Genomic DNA, 20,522 nt, shown 5'->3' on the forward strand with positions numbered 1-20,522 from the left:
GGCAGCATTTGCTGGTATCTGCCTGCTCTGTGCAACCAAGACCAGCCTGCTGTGGTAAGTGAAGGTGAAAATGGAAAGCTGGAAGGAAGTGTTCAGCAGTGTTTGAAACATGAGCACGGTTGCCTTTCAACTTGTTTGTGAAACACAGGAACATATGCATGTATCACAAATTTAAAGAGAAGTAAACTGAGACCTAGCAAGAGGAGTGATCCCACTCTGTGTACACATAAACACTTCTTTCAGGTGCCTGTGAAATTCACTGCTGGACATGTAGCTCATTTACAGGCCTGAAGAACATTCATTACAAAATAAAGTCATAGCTCTAAATGTTTCTCAGATTAAGCCCTGAAAAGAAAAACCTAAGAAATATCTAGCCCTTGACAGGTGGATTGACCTATTACTCCCATAAGAATGTCATAATGGGTGCAGAAGGAAAGAATTTCTCGTCTATGGAAGTTAAACTTTGGATATCTCTGCCACAAGAACTGTAGTCTGATGGATATGTAAGTTTCTTCCTATGAGCCACAAGCAGATTATCCTGACTGAGTCTGGTGAAATCATCTCTTAGGCCTCTCCTCTCCCCAGCGCATTCTCCTCAAGGTAGACCAGCAGTTCTGACTGTCCTTTCGGTAATGCATATGCTTGTTTATTAGCTGGCTAAATCATGAAGGTTGCACATTCCGGTACAGCTGCCTCACCCTTGGGGTTCCTTATGGCTTGTTTTACTTTAATATACAAAACTTCCTGCACTTGGACATCAGCTGTGCTTCTCTTTCTTTTTACACTGACACTAATCGTATTCACTCAGCTGTTCAGTCAAAACAAACACAGCTTAAAGGAAACAAAATTAAAGAAATACCCTGTCTTACAGGTCCCAATATCTGGAGATTTCCAAGCAAATCTGAGTCACCGTGGTCATAACCTTACAGGACTCTGAGGCATATCAATACTGCTATCTCCGAGGACAAGTAAAGGCATAAGATATTAAGCAGTTCACCCAAGAGTATACAGATAGTAGAAGCAGAGCCCAGAACACAGCCCCCAAACTTGGCTCTGAGATGAATGTTCTGGTTCTTACCAATTTGCCAGATAATTTCTGCTCTGACAATAACTTAATGATAAGCAAGTTTCCATGTGTCAGAGTTTCCATCTGTAGAAAATGATTCACTCGTGCTATTAAAAAGGCTTATTAAAAATCACATTCATTTTGAAATGAAAAGGTAAAATGTTACAGACAGAAATAAATACACCTGAGAAAGAGGCTGTTGCCGTGGTTTCAATAAGGAAAGAATTCTTCTATATTTCTATTTTTCTTCTGGACCATCCATCCGTTTCACACTGAGTAGTTACACACAGCCGCTGGTTGGTGTTTGCCACCCCCATCACGATAAAGTAAGACCTCTACCTGTGGGGTTTGCTGTGCATTAGCTGCGGTTCACTCCTTCACCTCTGAACTTCAGTGCAAGGCTTCATCCTCCCTGTCATGGTTTCTTGGTTGCAGGTTTTCTGCTTGTGTCTAAGCCGCCAGAATCATGGTCCAAAGTCAAGAACTGAAAGTTCAGAATGAAGACACTGTGCTGATTGTTCAACTCGTAACATCAGATGAATGCACCTAAAAACGAATCCTGTCTTAACTGCAGGGTTTTGAAAACAGTGGCCTGTCAGAAAAAAACAGCTGGACTTAGCAATATGTGAACTACATCTTGTTCCCTCTTGTACTTGGTTCCTGTCGGTACCAAGTGTAGATGGTATTAGGCCAGCATCTAGTGGAAGACTTGGGCTTCCATGTCATAAGCTTTCTATAAAGCTGCAGCTGACTTGCGCAGATTTGAAAATAAGATGCCTTGCTGCAAATTGTAGGAGCTTTTTACAACTTTCCATACTATCACACTTTGCAGATCTTGTGGAGTTATCACATTTACTTGTGTTCAAATAACAATGGCAGGACCTTCTGTGTCAGCTTCAAGCTTCTGCTACTGAAAGTACCGTACCATACCATCCTTTTTATGAGCTTCCTGCATTATCTTAACATCAAATTTGCCCATTCTTTTTTTAATGAGAAAGTTCTTTTAACAACTCTCATGCTCCGCTGAGAAATTTCTTCTGATTTCTAATCCAAATGTAGCCACGCACAGTTTATATCTATTGTTTTTCTACTGCCAACAGCGTCCTGTGGCTGAATAGCTCTTTCCCCTTTGCAGTATTTATAGACATGAGCTGAAATCCTTTTGAGCCTTTGTTTGGCTAGACTGATCCCACCACCTGTTCCTATTTCTTCTCTTCAGACAGCTTCTTCAGCTTCCCAATTATCCCAGCCATTTTCTGTCTCGCTTCCAATTCAAAACAATTTGTCATGACTGTTAGTTACCAGAATTGTATGCGCTCTCCCAGATGATGTTTCACTTAGGCTTACACCCAGGAATAGTTCTTGGATCTACTTCTCCCATTACATCCACCAACTGCAGGTACTTTAAGGTAGTTAGGAGTCATTTCTCTTTTGACTAGGGAGGTGATCTACATTAATCATTACTTTTATCTATCTGATGAACTTCTGAGGAAACCATATGAGTTGGGGAGTGGGAGTTTTGAATACTCACAGCTTCTCTTATGTGCTGAGGTGGATGGTGTGCAGGTGAGGGAGGGTCCTCCGCAATAACCTCCTGCTCCTCCCCTCCGCCTTGCATCCTCCTGGACCATCCAGGGACCTCCCGGGTCATCCGTCCTTCATAAAATCTTGCTAGAACTGTGTTCATAGGCTCCTCTGGCTTCCCATTTGCATGTAGCACAGACTCAGGCTCCAGGAATGTAGGTGGCTTCACCCAGACGGAGCTCTGCTGGCCACCTGTCCTGCTCAGTGGGAAGGAGCAACTTCCATGGGGCCAGAGGGGTGATCAGAGTGTATTGCTGGACCAGCACATCTACCCCTACTGAGTCCCCAGCTGCAGGGGAACACAGGTTGCTCTCCAAAACTTTTAACAGGTGACTGAGCAGGAGGGCATACAATTTCAGAAGACATAGAAACAGAATCTCTTGGACTTTTTCAGGTTAGTTTTCCTTCCATAGGCTCAGGCACTTCCCCAGGTGATAAAGCACTAACTAAAGGACTGCACTTACAGGTACAGAATTAAGCTCTGATTTTTTTCTGATGCATTGCTTTGTCAGCAGCCAGGTGAAGATGGCCTTTGTGTCACATGGTGCAGAGCAGCTGGGCAGCAGGAGGACTCGGGGTCAGTCTCAACCACAGAGCGTAGCCTCAATGGTCTATAGGATCCCCCCCTCCTTCACCAACCTGTATTTTAGGGGATACTCACAGGAGAGATTCAGCTCAGTGTAAACAGGGGAGGCAGGTTTTGCTTTTTTTCTTCATCAGAAAGCTAATTGTTTCTGCTTTTCATGGGGGTGGCCATTTCTGCCATTCACAAGGAGACAAATCAAGTTTGAAGAACATGTGGGCTGTATTTGCTGTATTTGCAAATCTAATCTGATTTAATCTGCTAATCTGCTGTATTTGCCTTCCTCTTCACCTCTTTGGTGACAGCAAGGACTTGGTTATCCTTTGTCGCTCTTCCATTGCTGACCAGTTCACTTGGAGAGATTTTTGTGTGTATGGTTTCTCTGTCTGGTCTTCGACAGGAGTGGACAGGCAATACTTCACATTCATCTGAGGAACTTCCTGCATCCCAGAGCCTCTTTATTGAGGCACTCAGCCCCGATGAAAGCATAGGGATGTGTAGGAGCTGACACACTTACCAAATAGGCCAAACAAAAGGCAGCCAAGCCTTCAAAGGAGGTTGTTTTCCTTCCTGTGACTGAAGGGAAGGGTGTAAAGAATGATGTAAGCTCAGCAGCAGGCCCCAGGCCCCAGGGAGATGCACAACTACAGGGTGCTTGCACCAAGTGAGCTGAAACACAGCAGGAACGCAACTTGGCAGCCCTCCACTCCTGGCTAGTGCTAAACTGGGAGGCGACACCGTATCTCTCAGGGCAGTGCTGTGTGCTTGTCATATGGTGCTCCATCACCTATTTGAAAAGAAAACAAATGGCTTCTTGGAAGCTGTTTATGCCCCTGGGAGGAGAGGGTGCGGGACTGCTGCCCACCCATGGAGGGAAGGGGCTGCCTTCCCCTTCAGCGGGGCATCAAATGTTAACAAGGTGTATTTAGGAGCCCTGCCTCACAGCTCTGCTAGGAAACAGGCTTTGAAATGACTCCAAGTGAAAGTGCTGTGAAGTTTATGTAGGCAGAAGGTAATTACCCAGATTAGAATTTGGCCAGGACACAGAACTGACACTTCAGGAAGGAGTGTGCCTCAGGAGCTTAAATAACCACAAGTGATCGGCGCTTCTGTGACTTTACATTTTAGCTGAAACACTAATCTCAATCAGCAGAGCAGTGATGGAGACAGGACTGATGAACAAGGTGTCAGCAACTGCAGGCTGCAGCTCGGACTGCGTCTAGTTCTCTTCCCCTTCTTAAATATATGAACTGTAAAGAAGTAACTCAAGCTGTTACTGACCTGAAACTTGAATTCTACCTTCTTTTACTTTTTCTAGGTTTTATTCTCTTCTCTCATCTGCCACTTTTCAGTGTTTATTTTCTCTGAATTATCCTCCTTTTTGATACCAGTTTTTACCTCCTGTGCAAGTACTTTCCTCACTTCCCCCTCTTCTCTCTTTCCTTGAAGTCTTTTTTTTCCATTTTCTTGCCTTCCTCCAAGTTGCCTGCATTGTGCTTTCCCTGATTTCACCCTTTCATTGCCTTTTGCAACTACTGAATTGCTTCTGTCATTCCATTTAACATTTTGCTGCTTCTCATCCTTCACACAGCCGTCCAAGGTTGCGGGTCCCCTCTTAACCATGGCTGCATTCCAGCATTGCTTCCATCCTCAAAAGATCCCAAGTTCCAGCTTCTGTTTGGCCACGGGATACTGACCACAGATGATTGTTGTTTGTGCTATGGGAGACTATGCCATTATAAAGGCATCTAAAGACTACTTGTGAGTACCATAGTTTCTGTGACAGTAGGTTTTGACCCTGAGAGCAGAGGAATAAGGTTGGGAAGTGTTTCAGTTAGTTGGTTCTTTTGGATGGTTCTGCTCAGTGACTTCCAAAGCAAAGAAATTTGAAACAGAAAACAGATCATCATTATTTCCTTGCTGTAACAGTAACTTCGCTGGCAACTCACTAATGCATTCTTTCTTTATTATTACACTTAATTGCCTTAATTAATGCTATGTTGGGTAACGAAAAATCATCTCTCCTGTGTGGTTTCATGTAGAAGAGATCTTAATTCTGTTACTTATTGCTGCAATAAGTAAACTAATTAATATTTACTTGCTTTTAAAAAACATGTATGCCTTCTTGACCTACAATATCTTGGCCACTGCTTGGTTTTTTTCTTGATAACACACCTTCACAGTAGCTGAAGAACCCAGAACTGTGCCTAATTGGACAGAGTGGGACTGTCCAGTACTACATGAAGAAGAGCATCACCTGCAATGAGATGCCTTCAGCTGTGCATCTCCAAATCGGATTAGCTCTGCTTCCACCTTATCATATTGACAACTCACACCCAGCTCGTTGCTCAACTGGTATCTTATGGAAGTCCTCTTCTACCTGATTGCTAGTTTTCTCTTTACATTTCTCTGTCTGACTGAATCCCTGCTATGGGCTTAGTTCTGCCTGGATACAGCAGTTTGCACTTGTACAACATGGATTTCTGCTCTAATCTTAAAATATCCATGAAAGTTTTAAAGCCTAAGTCACCATGAACTGCAGTTCTATTAATCACTCACCCTTCCTTTTCTGCTAAATCATTTAGGACCTGGTACACGATACCAGTGGCTTGACACAGCCCACCACTTGATTTAAGTTGTATGTAGCATTATGAACCATATTCTTTTCTATGTCAGCATGAAACTGTACTAATACAGGCTCAGGTACGATCCTCTAAACACGCTTCATTGATGTGGCTGAGGAAGATCCTGAGCTCTTTTGAGAGAAGTTCCTAATGTTCATGAATTTGACACAAATATCTGGAAGGTTTTCAGGCACAAAAACTCAGGACTAAGTTTTTGCTTAAAAGCTTCAAACTGCATTTATTGTAAATTCATGAAAAAAAAAAAAAAAAAAAAAAAAAAAAAAAAAAAAAAAGGAAGAAACCAGAGACTGGTAAACTGTTACATTTCATTGTGAAGAACTTGTCCAGTGATTTGCAATCCGATATTGAAAAGAATATCTAAATAAGCAGCAATTTCCCAATATAAATCTCATTAAATAAAAAAGAAAATTATTTCCATATTTACAGATTATAAGGCAAATGTATCTTTAAAGCACTGTTTAGTAGTTAGTGGGTTTATTTCTTTGAAAGGAAAAGATAAATTGTTTGAACCTAAGGGAGTACTTTAGAAGCAGCTTGCTACACAGTCTATTTTACCATCGGTGAACAGCCCAACAGCCTTCCTTTGGCCACTGCAGTGCTCTGCTTCTTCTGTCACCCAGGCTTTCACCGAAGGGCTTCTGGTACCTCCACCTACAAAACAGGGAGTGGGGGAATCCTGTTATATTTGTTGTACATTCTGTATCCCAAAATTCCTCCCTGAGTCGCTGGCCCTCTCCCAAGATCTTTTTGCTAATGCGTGTCCTGTAACAGGTCTGAAACTAGGAAAGTAACCCACTTCCTGTCACAGTCCCAATTACATAGAAATTGGTGAGCTGATAAAAGCCTAATCATTGGAAAACAGCCTCCTAAGTATTTTATGTTCGCATTTCTATGAGTGTTTTTATTAAATATCTACGTTCTAAAATTAATTGAGCTTGCTCTATATCTGATCCACAGTCAGTTACTGAAACAAGACCTTTTACTTACCCGCCGAAGCTGTTTTATGCTGCTTGCTCGAATGGCTTCCATAAGGTTGTCATGGAGGGACCTTTGTGGGGTGGAGGGTCGGGTGGAGGGCCGTGAACCTTCTTCTGATTTTCTGTCTGGGACGGATTTCAGAGAATCTTTAATTTCTTTCAATATACTGTTCTCGTGCCTTTTGCTTTTTTTGCCTTTTTTCTTTTTCTGTCCATTCTGTAAGGCTCTTTTTGAACTTTCTTGCTGTTTGATAACCTCAGCTATGTTCCTGGTTGGTGCTTTCTTGTCTGGGATGACAGGAGGAGGAGGAGGAGGGGGAGGTGGAGGTGGAGGGGGAGGAGGGGGTGCAGGTGCTGGAGGTTGACTTTTTGCTGGTGCTGATTTCCTAGGGAGCTTTGGAGAGGACCAAGGTGAGCTCTTAGGTGACGTGTATGGTGAGGAACGAGGAGTGCCTTTCTGCAAGGTTTTGGTCTTTGGGTTGATAGCTCCATTACAACCATACTCTTGTTGCCGTTGCTCCTGCATGCGCTTTTGCCTTTGTTTATCCATATTTCTTGTCAAGATGCTTGTCATGCTCATTCTTGGGCCAGCAAGGTCAAAGTGGTACCCCAGCTTGACCAGAGTGGTGTTCTCTTTTAACAGTTTAACTATGTCCATTTCCACTTGGCTGCCCATGATATGCCTTTGGTTGTGGAACCGTAACTCTGTTAGAACCTTGTTATGCTGCAAAGCTCTCATGATGGCCAGCACTCCTTTGCCTGTGATAAAATTCGACTCAATATTCAGACTAGTGATATGCTGATTTACTTTTAACATACCAGCAATGGCTATTGCGACGTTGTCATCAGCGTGTGTGTTAGCCAAGCTGAATGACTTAACTACGGTGTTGTCCCTCAGGGCTTGAGAAAATTGTATAAGCATCTGCGAAGTAATATTTTCAATGTTATTTAGATTAACCTCTGTGGTCTCAGGGTCATTGCTCCGAACTTTTTCCAGAGCATCCTCAATAACTGTTGGATTTCCACATGGGTGGATGGCGCTGTTTTTAAAGCTCAGATTTTCAGTGTCTTTCCCATCATGGCCATTGAACAAGTTGTCACTGTTCTTCGCACTGCTGCACTTCTTGTGTCTAACGTGGCCAGAACTCCTGCCATCCTCACAATTCACTGGTCTTTCACTAGCTGCAGAATTTTGCGTTTCCTCATCCTCATTATCACTGTCATCTTCATCTTCCTCTTCCTCCTCCTCCTCTTCTTCCTCTTCATCATCCTCTTCAGTATACGCCTCCTCAGACACTTCACTATTGCTTTCTGTGAAACACTCTTCTTGAATGTCTTCTGAATTGTCTTCTTCTTGCTCTGAATCCTGAACAGGAATGTAGGTGCGAGTGTTAAAATGATTGCAGTAATTTAATACTGCCTTTTTTTTCTTTTTTTCTTTCAAAAATGATTATCTTGAAACCGTGTAAGTTAATGCTGAAAGCTAAAAATAAAGCCTCACAAACTAAGCCAGTTAAGTGATCAGAAAAACTATTTCAGCACCTAACAGGCTGTTATCATTATTTCTTTAATTTTCTTTAAAATACATATGCTTAGTGTAAATTGGCTTAGATTTCCTGATGTCAACGATTATTCCCAAGAGAAAACTTGATACAAGATATTGTGATATGGATGAACTTCATGCTGTCTATGATTTGGCATGTCTACAAGGGGCTGTTATGGAACCACCCTTGCCAGCGGAAACGCAAGACTGTAATTTCAGAATGAATGTGATCTGTGAGCAACAAATTCCCTGATTCACAAACATTAGGCAGCTGTATCAATGCTCAGTCTCCCTTTCATTTACTAGCACACCCACAAAGCTAAAGAACACCATGATTTAGAATACAAGTAGTGTCTGCATGTGCCAACATGTGTATTGAAGTGCAAAACTAATATAGAATTGCAGGAGTTACACAGAAAATACTCTGGATATACTAAAGGTTCAATATGCACTTCACAGCTATTTGTGAAGAAAAGAGTCATACTCATCCCCACAGCTAACAAGTAATCATCCCAATAAACCACAGATCACTGCAGGTTTGCCAAGAGGTAAGACACTGTTCCCGAACAGCTGTCAGGTCAGCTCCAACACTTCAACACGTTATAACTCATTGCTCAAGCAATCCTTTCTTTTCTAAACTCCAAGGTTATTTCAGCGTGTTTTGTGGGCACCAAAATGTCAGTTTGGGATCCATGTCTCAAAGTTCTTTCAGAGGCACTCAGCAGTTTTGGCTGCATAGGACAGTACCTCACAGCAGGACGAGCATGGCCTGTGCCCCAGGAAAGCCCCTCTCTCCTCATGGAGAGCTCCAGAAGCGCGGCCATGTTGTATAGGCCCTGACTGAGCCCTCGAGCTACAACCACCCCTCAACCTCCTGCCCAGAAAGATCGCTTATGTGCTTTGTAGTCTACTGGACAAACAACTGTGTAACCCTCTTTATTTCACAGTGACTGGGTTTCGTGTTTCCAGAAAACACAGTTATTGCTGATCTGGTAGCTTAATTTTAGAAAACATGGGCAGCTTTAAGTTTGCTTAATTATCTGGTTCTAAAAACACGGAAAGATTAAAATAAGGGTAATGACAGATTGCACGGTGTTGTTTCGCAGTCTTAAGCAGATTTCTGCGTTGGGGCTCATGCAAAACATACGGTACTTGTTAATGTCCAGATACATTTGACTCAAATGAAACATGACATCAAATTGTTCCAACCTGCTGTCCCTGAGAGCACAGTGCTGGGAGGGCTTGCAGGGTCCCAGCCCCATTGCCCTGCAGACGCTAAGAAGGTTCTGCACTGCATATGGAAACAGGGCTGGGTTTATTATGAACTGAGATTTGTATCTGCAGCTACTGCACATGTATGAAGCCTTTTAAAAGCTGAAAACAACAGTTATCCAGGAAGCCTCTCTTATGGTATGCTTATATATACCCAGACACATACGATTACAGCCTTCAATACAGCTACATATGAGCACAAGCTTGCGCCTCTGAAAAGACTGCTGGTATATTTTGATGACACCAGATTAATGATTAAAAAGTGCTTGAATTTTTGGAATGGTGTTTCTAGGAGTAATGGTGTTTATTTTTCCACAACATTCATTGTGAGGTGCTGTATTTCTTAGCAATCTGAAGAATAATTTTGAAATTGAGTTGTTTTCTTTGCTGATCTCTGGAGTCATGCCCTCGTACTGTGGCAGCATTTTGGTAAAGGACTGCTGCTGGCAGCCTGCAGGGCTTCATCCTACTGCTCAGTAGCAGCTCGATGAAAAGTTAGGCCTGAGATAGTTAGTACAGAGAGAGGAATTCCTCTGGAAGGCAAGGCATTCCCCCTGCATGGCTATCTACAGGATTTTGCCTTCTGAAGGGGCTGATGTCTCACCACTAACTATAGAAAGGGCACAAATAGATATCTTAAGTAAGGTGTCTAACTTTCAGACAGTTGAGGCCAAGAAGGTTGCTTTCAAGAGACTCTGAAGGTGTTTCTTATTGCCTTTAGTAGACTGAGCATTCATGCCTTCTACATAAGCATGTGAGCATTTCCCTGTTTATGAACACATTTAGACATCCACATCTCTGAAAATATAAAGGCTTTTCTGAGAGCACTATAAGGTTTAGCCAGTGCATGCTGTTAATGCTATACAGACATGAAAAAGCTTTATATGACACAGAACAAGATCCATACAGAAAGTTTTTGGAACCATCTGGGTTTTGGATTCCAGGCTCAGCTGAAATAAAACATTAATCCTGCCATTCCCTCCCTGGGACTTGACAAACAGGGAGTGAAGCCCACGTCTGCAAGCTGATACTAACGGTCTGATGACAGCTAGTGCTCTGTGTGCTTGTCTGCAAAGTCACTACAGCACCATTCACTAGCAGGAAAGAACAATTTAAATAAACATTTAAAGCAATCGTGACTATTATTACTGTGAGCTAAGTTAAGTCCAAGTGATTTTTCTCTAAGGAAGTGTTTTATCTAATGCACTGACTGTAATTATTTCCTTGCAAATTAACTGAACTCCTGAATCAAGGTTGTCTGAAGCTGAAAGTAGTTTTGCTTTCCTTTTATTTTTTAATTTATTTATTTATTTTTAATTATTTAAACATAGGAAAGCAAGTCCTTGTAAGTCAGGACTTGGAATGGAGCAGTGATTATGAATAAAAAACTTACTCGCATCCCCAAGTCCTCGCTTTGGTTGAAATTACAGACCCTTTATGAAGACAAAAACTGCTTTTTGAATGAGCCTGGGCTCGCAGTCTGTTTTTGCAAGGGCTCGGAGGCTGCCAATATGAACAATAACTCAGGCTGAGAGTGCTCATCACCTGCTAAGACCAAATCCTCGCTGTACTGTTGCTTTGTAGCTCATCAGCATTTATTATGACAGTCTTTATTTGGGGAACAAATTGCCTGACAAGCAGTGAGTTGTTCTTTGGGGAACACAGGTGTCTGACGCATTCACTGCTCCAGGCCAACTTCTGAATACCTTACAGCCACCCTTCGACCACCGCTGCCAGCAGACCCTGGAGCCAAGGATGCTCAGCAGCACCAAGGCATGACAATCCTGATGGCTGCAATGCCGCTTCCTTCCAGTGAGAGTGGAGCCTCTCGGCCACTTTCTCAACTTCTGACATGCATTGTATTTAAAATCCTCATTTTCATATGCCTTCCAGAAGTCAATATGTATATGTATGTATATATATATATATGTATGTATGTATGTATTGATTTAGACAAAAGAAAGAGTTAAATGCAGTCTAATGATTTTTGTTGTCAATAATTTTCAGCCTATGGCCTAAAATTTTGTTCCTGCCATTTTTTAAGTTACTACCCATTCTTTTTTACAGGAAGTTCTTCTCTCAGCTAAGATTCTAATGTATTTTCAGAGAGGTAACAAGAACTCTCCACGCTAATACACAGTGCTTTAGCAGACATAAAAATATTGCTGGCAAGAGCCTTACAAATGCTGCAAGAGACAGAAAGATCTCACCAGGGAGGAGCAAGCCCTAATAGTTACAGGGAGCAGAACGCCTGGTGCCTTACCTTCTCACACGCGCCCAGCCTCTCTTTTTCCAAGAGCTTTTTGGTCTCCCGCTCCCAGTAGGCCATCAGCGCTTCCCTGCTGAAAGTCCCGGTGGGTGTTTTCTCTGTCAGACTCTTTTGCCGTTGTCCTACAGGGAGGTTGCGGTCGGGCTCGATGTCTTCCAGTTCTCTCTCCAGCTCCTTCAGCTCCTCTTCTGTGAGAGAAGCGAGGAGCTCATCCTCGTCAATGTCCTCATATTTGCTAAGCTCTCTTCTGTAGCCAAAGGTAGACATGGTCCCGATGGGTCAGGCTGGTACGGAACTGGAAGGATCAGGCATTCACAAGGGCTGGATCGAGCACACCGTGTCCTGTTTGGTCAGCAACTGTTTCCCTGTGTAGCTGAGGCACCCTTTTAAGAGTAACCACCAGGAGCCTGCGACAATGCGCGGGGGGATGAAAGCATGCTCCGTTTTAAGCATCAGACGTCAGCCAGACATCTGAACAGAAAGAATGTCCCTCCACTGGTGTTTGCAGGTCCTTGGAAGAGGGGATTACTGACACAGTGACCATTGCCTTATTTAGAGCAGCGGGCTTTAGGGGGGTGGGGAAAATACTGACAGCCTCGCACCAGCCTTGCCTCTAACAACAGGAGGGAAGAGCCGTGAAAATCCACATAATCCCAGGCTGCTGCAGGGCTGACAGTGGAACCAGCTCACTGGGGCCCAGTGGGGCCCCATGGCCTTGCCGTGGAACTGCCTTCAAAGCAAGGCATCGGCAGGAGGCTGCAGCAGTGGAGTGGCGGCTGGAGAAGATGGGAAGCCCATGCCTCATAAACCATGCATCCATCGCTCACTGGAGTGCCAGTCAATTCGCCTTGCTCCAGTGACGGGGGAATCAAGTCATTGCTTTTCAGCTGTTGCCAGATGTTGTTAATGGAGAGGGCTGCGTGCTGTGATATGTCACTGAGGTTTGGGGCAGCTGGCATCTCGTGTCTCTGCCTTCAGTAGACTGGACATACTCTAGCAAATGAAGGCCTCTAGTGGGCATTTTGGTCAACAGCTGTGGCTCGCTATAGGTGACAGATGGCAGCTGGAGAACACCTTCACATTCATATCCGCATTTATGTGTGTGTGTATGTATACCTATGTGTACATTTTTCCAATGTAGGTACATGAAAATGTTCTCACACACAAACATAAATACATGGGAGCAATGAATAGATACTTATATGCACATTATCACATCTTCTACTGCATTATTCTGACATTATTTTTAGAAAGAGGTATCTTCCAATATACAGAACCACAGAATGAAAGCTTAAACTTCCCACTGCTGTTTATCTCTTTATGAGCATAGAGCTTAAACTTCCCACTGTTGTTTATCTCTTTATGAACACAGAGCAAGTAAGGTTTTTCGAAATACCCAGCCCAGCAATATCTGCAAACCAGTGCTCTGGGACAGAAAGGGAGAAAGAAAATACAGAGTCGGTTTTGGTACAAGGAAGGAATGATAATGATAAATGTTAACATGATGAAATTATAAAAGTTTTTTTGTTTTGTTTTGTTGATTTTTCTAATTATTTTTAGTTGGCAAAGCCAGTATTTAATGTAAATGTAATTGAAAATAGTTTGACACTTGTTGAACATTTATAGAGACCAAACATGGGATGTGAGCACAGTGAGGTTGTGGGTGGTGCATTTCAGTAGTGGCAAGGGTGACATGAAAGACAAGCCATGGTCTGGATGGCTATGCACAGCTGTCACACTTGAAGTGAAGAGTGTCTTGATCCAAGCAGTCAGTGGATTACAACCTGGAACTGTGTACAGAGCTGAATATTGGCTTCAATGCTGTTGGAAATGGAGGTGGCAGGGTTGGAATATTGCAAAGCTTGTGCCAGGTAGGTCTCACAAATGTCCACATAGGAACAGAAAGAATACCAAATTTGCCAGGGTCTACTGAACCATTATGGATCTGAAGGTGACATGTTCCTGGATGAAATGTGGTATCATCACTACAAGCCAGAATCAAAACAGCAGCCCATGGAGTGGTGATATGTGAATTCCCCAATGAAGAAAAAGAATGTTCAAGACACAGCCCTCAGTGGGTAAAGTGATATGCACTGTCTTTTGGGATATGAAAAGGAAAATCCTTTTGGATTTCCTGGAATACCAGGAAGCCATCAACTCTGACTGCTACATTGCAGCACAAACTTCTAGAGTCAGCCCAGAGAAGAAAACCTTTCTCTTGCAACACAAGACAGGCCCCATACCAATTTAGTCCAAAGACTGTGGAGCACATTGCCAATCTTGGCTGGACTGTCCTACCACACCTACCTTATAGTCTAGGTTTGGCACCTCCTGGCATCCATCTTCTCAGAACGATGGAAAATGGACTCTGTGGACAACATTTTTCTAGTGATGATGCCACCACAGCAGCTGTGAAACAGTGGGCCAGCTCTACTGGTGCAGATTTTTACTAGAGCAGCATGCAGGCTTCTGCTCATTGCTGGAGTAAAAGCATGGCTACCGGTGGTGACTGTGTTGAAAAACAGTTTTGTAGCTGAGAGTTTGCTGTCAAATATTGTTACTGTGCTCTCTGTAGCTGTTGTAGTTTCTGTGGAAAAAAAAAAAAAATATATAGGAAGAATTACTTTTTTAGTGATCTTTGTATTTCAAGCAGTGGCTTTGGAAATGTTCTGCTTTTCACAAGTTTCCATAATTTGTAGACCCAGCTGTTGAAAGGAAGTGAGAAGCATCAGACAGGCAGTATGCATCCTCAACCAAGCAAAATCCACAGCTTAAACTTCACTTTTAGTCTGGTGAGCACAGGGCAAAAGATAGGAAAGCACAGTGTTGTACAACCTTGTCCTCAGGGGTGGGACGTGGCCTGTCCCCAGGACACTGGCTATTTCAGTCACAGCTCATGAGGACAGCCTGTCAGACAGATGCGTTGGCTTGTATCAAAACGCCAGCCCACGCTGCAGGAATGGGTCCAATTGCCATAGAGCATGTTAAAAACAATGCAGCCACAGCACGTCTGGGCTTTCCTGCTCCCTCCCATTGTGCATTCTTGCCTTTCCCCACCTCTTTTGCACTCCTATTCCTTACCTAATGCCTACCCTGGTGCACAGCCCTCCTGAAGGCCCCAAGCTCCATTCTCAAACCTCCTCACTGCTGTGGCCTTCCATGCCTCCTTTCCCTGGCCTCTCCTTCCCTCTGCTCATCCCCTCTCCTGCCTCACACTCCTTTCTCCTTCCTCTATATACATACATATATAGAGTTATCTATCTCAATTTCCATATACTGCATCTGCAGGCCCAGGTGGAATGCAGAGTCAAATGGTCAGAAAAGACAAAGGGTCAACCACCTGGCATCCAAGCAGGTCTGCCAGACTGGCAGACTGATGGGACAAGCTGTAGCTCTTTCTATTGAGAGACCAGTGTTGCCTTGAAAAGCGTGCACACCATACTGTTCTTGAAAAGGATGTGTCATCACCTACATTTATCAGCATTGCAAACGGCATAAAGCATGCACTTGAAGGTATTTGAAAGAACAGTTTTTCAGCTGATTTTCTCTATGCCAGATTATTCTGCTGTCCATCATCTCTACTGGTGTTGTTGTAAACAGGGAGTCTGCAGAGAGAAAAAGACCTTACCCTTTAGCTCTGCTGGGGAAAAGAATAAATGTGGGATGAGTTCAAAGACGACTGAACCAAAAGCAGCATTTGCTCAGGAGTCTGGCTCCACAACCTAATTCAATGACAGATTTTTCCTGCTGACCCCTGGCAGCACACCCTAAGGCCAATAGGAGGGCAGATTCCAGGTCCTGATTGTAGCTTAACAACTCGGTCCCATCACAAACAATGATCAGCTTTCACTCAAAAATGTGTGCACGTGGATGGCCTTGCTGCTCAGATTCGTTTTGAAAACAGCAGGTGGGAGTATCAGCTGCTGGGATGGCAACCAGAAGTCTGGAGAGCATCACATACCACCAAGCCACAGGGTAACCCCTAATCTAATGCGTTTTGATGGCAGGAGTGTTGGGTTGCCTTGTGCTTATCCAGAAGACAGAACAGTCATAGAGATACATGCCATAGAAAATAAATGAAGGGGTTCTGGTAGTACTGGTGGAGGGAAACATGCAAGGATGCATCTTGGAAGGGGACTCATGAGGTGAACCTGACTGCTGGGAAGCATCAGGGAAAAAAATTCATCTGGGTAAAAATAAAAGCATTTCCAGACTAACAAGCTCCCCAGCCTATTAAAAAAAGGGAAAAGGGCCTTCTTATGAGCCTTCTTATCTCTGTCAGCACAAACTATTCTTGCTATGGTTTTGCTCAATGTAAGCTCCTCTCCACATCTCTAATGAGTGTCCATTTCCCCAGTGCCAGTTTCAGCCACCCCAAAAAGATCAATTGCTTTGTACACAGCGATGATCCTAATGCTCTTGCTTTCATAAAGCTGCTCCTATCTTTCCAAAGAATCTTGGTGTGCTTTGCAAACATTGCCAACAGATTTAAGAGCTATATATAGAAATCATTTCACTCACTACTGATGTACAGACATTCAGGCTGTGTAGAATTACAGGGCAATATTGCTCAATGGTTTGGGGCAGGAAGTAGAGGTCGCTGTATTGCAGAGAATGGAGCAGAGGTACTCTTGAACACAGATAAGGCACTTTTTGGTTTCCATGGGTCACTATTTAGGCAGCTGTACTCAGATTAGTCTTCCCCTGAAAGCATGATAAAATATATAACATCTGTCAACAGCATTTGTAAATATAGCCTAAGTCGTACGTCCGGATGAAAGCATGCACTATTATGTTTTAAGTAAGTGTAGAAAGTGCATGGATTTAGTCCTTTATTGAATGCCAAAGGCCCAGCACTCCTGTGCAGCTTAGCCAAACCTACCATTTGCCTTTCAGATTAAAAAACAAACCAAATACCTCTATGTCTTTACACTCAAGGAGCAACATGTACTTCTATAATTAGCATTTCCTTATTTTTATGTCGGAGCATTTTTAACAGTGTGTTAGCAATATAAACAAATGATGCAAATAATAAGGAATGAAATACAAGCAACAATAGGAAGTAAATTCTCTATTTTATTCTCTTTATTTACATCTATTTTCAAATAGGCCATATCAGTGTTGATAGGAGTTCTGGGCACTGTATCTACCATGCACACAATATGTAGAGCATCACTGAGAAGTCAATGGCTTCGCATTAAGACCTGATTAACTGTAGGATTTCTACTGAAAATGTGAACTTTGAAAATGAAATTAAATATTGGATGTCACTGTTCCAGTTTTAGTTCCTGCATCCTAAACAAATGATTTCCAGTGGAAAGGTCAGTCAGAGAACAAGACATAATAGAGCCATTAAGGCTGAAATTCACTTTGACTGGTATTACTTTTCTTAATATCAACTTCTTGAGCAAAGATCTATCAGAGCTAAGGCTTGTATGTGTAACAGTGTGCCCAGGTGGCCAAGAAGGCCAACGGCATCCTGGCTTGCATCAAAAACAGTGTTACTAGCAGGAACAGGGAGGTAATTGTCCCCCTGTACTCGGCATTGGTGCGGCCACACCTTGAGTACTGTGTTCAGTTTTGGGCCCCTCACTGCAAGAAAGACATTGAGGCCCTGGAGCATGTTCAGAGGAGGGCTACGAAGCTGGTGAGGGGTCTGGAGCACAGGCCTTATGAGGAGCGGCTGAGGGAACTGGGATTGTTCAGCCTGGAGAAGAGGAGGCTCAGGGGAGACCTTATAGCTCTCCATAACTTCCTGAAGGGAGGTTGTGGTGAGCTGGGGGTTGGCCTCTTCTCTCGTGTAGACAGTGATAGAACTAGAGGGAATGGTTTCAAGCTGCGACAGGGGAGGTTCAGGCTGGACATTAGGAAGTATTTCTTCTCAGAAAGGGTAGTCAGGCATTGGAATGCACTGCCCAGGGAGGTGGTAGAGTCACTGACCATGGGAGTGTTCAAGAAACATTTGGATGTTGCGTTGAAGAATATGGTTTAGCTGGGAAGTATTGGTAATGGTTGGACTAGATGATCTTCTAGGTCTTTTCCAACCTGAAAAATTCTGTGATTCTGTGATTCTGTGAAGGCGGGAAGAAGGCTTTAAATGGACTGCCTCAACAGGAAGACTAGAGTTGTGGCCGAGTACAGCAGAGAGGTGAAGCTGGCTACAAAGAAGACAGAGGTAAAGAGACTAATGACAAGGCTCATATTAAAGGGATTTCTAGGGAAGCCTAAAGAGATGAGACCTGTTCTACTACATAGACAAGTGCTCAGGAGTTTACGCTACTTTTCCCCTGTGCAAACCATAGCTAAATGGTTCACTATTTTAGAAGCTTTTTTCTTCCTCAAATAAAGTTTAGGAAAATCCTTTTACCTACCCAAAAGTAGACACGAAAGAGCACTACATTGTGACAGTTCCTCCATGCATGGCTCACATACTATCAGAAACAATATGAGAAAAGGCAGCTCAGGCATGAAGAGCCCAAGCCAGAACACTGACACCTGTAGAGAAACAGTAAAACTGTCTTCCACACGATATCCAGAGCAAGGATCTGCCCTGACAGCTTCCAAGATTAGACAGCAGCCAGTGCATGGAAATTTTGTGGAAGGCACAAGCAATATTATGGACTCTAAAGGGAATAGCTGGTCCTAGAACTCATGGATGTGGTTTGGATCTATAGCAAGCTATGAAAACATAGCTACAAAGTCCACCTCTCTGGTACTGCAAAGGCTGATGTAACCATAGTTGAATGCCTGGCTCCTCAGGGAGCTGATCAGCATGGTGCAGCTGTTTCTGTCAGATTTTATGAGAAACAGAGACCAAATGATATCACTGCTTTCAAGCATTGCCCCCAAACTGATTGGAGTCCCTACCCCAAAGCATGCCTGAATCAAAGCCAGGGCATTTAATTACATCTAGCCAATGTCGCCCATCGGGTAGATATGCTATGGAATTGGATTGCGATGGAACATCCGGTGGGACACACCCGAATAGCAGAGAAAATGAAAACCCAGCATTCCAAAGGTTCAGTCAGTATCCAAATAGAGAGAAAAAGGAGTGGATTTTTCTTAGCAATCTCTTGTCTTAGCAGCTGGGGCTGCTGCCTAATCTTCATACATTTCCTGTTCTCATTAGCACATATTCAAGCCCCCAAATTTACTCAGTGCTCTGGCTCTAAAACATGGGAATCAGGAGGCTTGTCCTCAGTTCCTAACTTTGCCAAAAGCATGGCACAAAATAAATAGTTTCCTTTCCATATATCTCTTCTCACATTCCATTTAAACACAGTTTTGCCCCTCACTTCTCCATTCAGACCACAGGGGTCTTGGAGGCATTCCAGACTCTTTACTATAATGTTATATCTCCTTTAAGGTCTGAAGGGAGGAGGAAGTCTTTGGTAAGTAAGCAGTTCAGTGTTGAGGAAAAGAAAAACTTTAACATGGGATTATGCCATGATATTGTTTCAACAGGATGACAAATAACAAAAATGGCCCAGATACAGTGTTAAAAGTATAAGCACACTAAGGCCTTTTACCTTACCTGAAGGCATTTTAGGGAGCAGTCCATGATATTTAAACATTTCAGGCAATACTTTGCCCTAGAGCTGGATGCTTTGATGCCAGAGGCGATGTAACTATTGCCCGAGGAGTGCATAGAGCCCTAAATATAAACCTTGGTCTATGAACTAAAATTACTGATGGAATTTGGCTCTAGCCACAGAAAGGGTTTTAAGCCTCCTGACTAAAGCCCATTTGATCTTGTTTCCTTCACTGGTTGCAGTATACAGTATCAAATATGTGACTATTCAGATCTGCGTGTTGTGGCCACTGGATTCACTGAAGCTACCACCATTAAAGGCTTATTAAGCCCATATTTCTGTTTAGAAATCCCCATGCGGAGAAACCAGCTTATAGGTTATGCAGCACACATACACACAGATTGGTGTGCCCAGGATGAGTTGGCCTGGGGGAGCCTTGCCTGTGGACAGCCATGTTGGTTTCATCACGCACTCGGCCTCAGGCCATGTGTGGAGCCATCGATCACCTGGGACATTCTGCTGGCAGTGGCCTAGTGTGTCTGCCAGGCACCTAGAGATTTTGTACAAATCACCAAATTCTTTCTCTTTATCCTAGTAAAAATGTCTGGCAAAGCAACAGAGGATGTGTCTCGGAAAGTCAGACGAATATTAGCCCTAGTGAGAGCAGAAGCAACAACTAAGCCTTCTTTTCAAACACTCTTCATGTCCTTGACCACTAGTCTTCACTTCTTCCATTTTATCCCGTAAATATGTTGTGAGAAAGGACAGACCCACATATGACTGGTACACCTGCTTTTGGAAGTGGAATTCACAATGCTGACTGAGGTGTTCAGTTATATACGCCAATCACACACAGCTCTGGATAACATGGGAAGTCAGCCTAAGGATCTGGGCAGGAGGATGATTCATCTGATTTTGCATCTGTGTGTGTAGCAAAAGGATAAGTGCAATCCACTTCTAATGGAATAATATAAAGGACATTTAATCAGATGTGCTTTATTCTGGGCAAGCACAGAAACATGCTGCCTAGTATATCATAGTATGTGACTAA

The 20,522-nt window shown here is 43.3% G+C and overlaps 1 protein-coding gene across 1 annotated transcript; it reads right to left on the reverse strand.

The window, feature by feature from the left end:
- Positions 1–6,502: 6,502 nt before the first annotated feature.
- Positions 6,503–12,206, reverse strand: LMOD2 (leiomodin 2). Its single transcript, XM_072357228.1, has 3 exons — positions 11,934–12,206; positions 6,866–8,212; positions 6,503–6,529 (listed from the first exon to the last, which is right to left on the reverse strand). Exons 1-3 carry the CDS (start codon positions 12,204–12,206, stop codon positions 6,503–6,505), a joined length of 1,647 nt encoding a protein of 548 aa, XP_072213329.1.
- Between the last annotated feature and the right edge of the window lie 8,316 nt (positions 12,207–20,522).

The sequence above is a fragment of the Excalfactoria chinensis genome, chromosome 1, assembly GCF_039878825.1.
Source record: "Excalfactoria chinensis isolate bCotChi1 chromosome 1, bCotChi1.hap2, whole genome shotgun sequence".
Taxonomy (NCBI): domain Eukaryota; kingdom Metazoa; phylum Chordata; class Aves; order Galliformes; family Phasianidae; genus Excalfactoria; species Excalfactoria chinensis.

Coding starts and splice junctions, on each gene's coding strand:
- LMOD2 (XM_072357228.1), bottom strand. CDS start 12,206: ATGTCTACCTTTGGCTACAGAAGAGAGCTTAGCAAATATGAGGACATT. Junction 8,213..11,933: donor GGCTGGGCGCGTGTGAGAAG/GTAAGGCACCAG, acceptor CAGGATTCAGAG/CAAGAAGAAGACAATTCAGA. Junction 6,530..6,865: donor GCATAAAACAGCTTCGGCGG/GTAAGTAAAAGG, acceptor CCTGTTTTGTAG/GTGGAGGTACCAGAAGCCCT.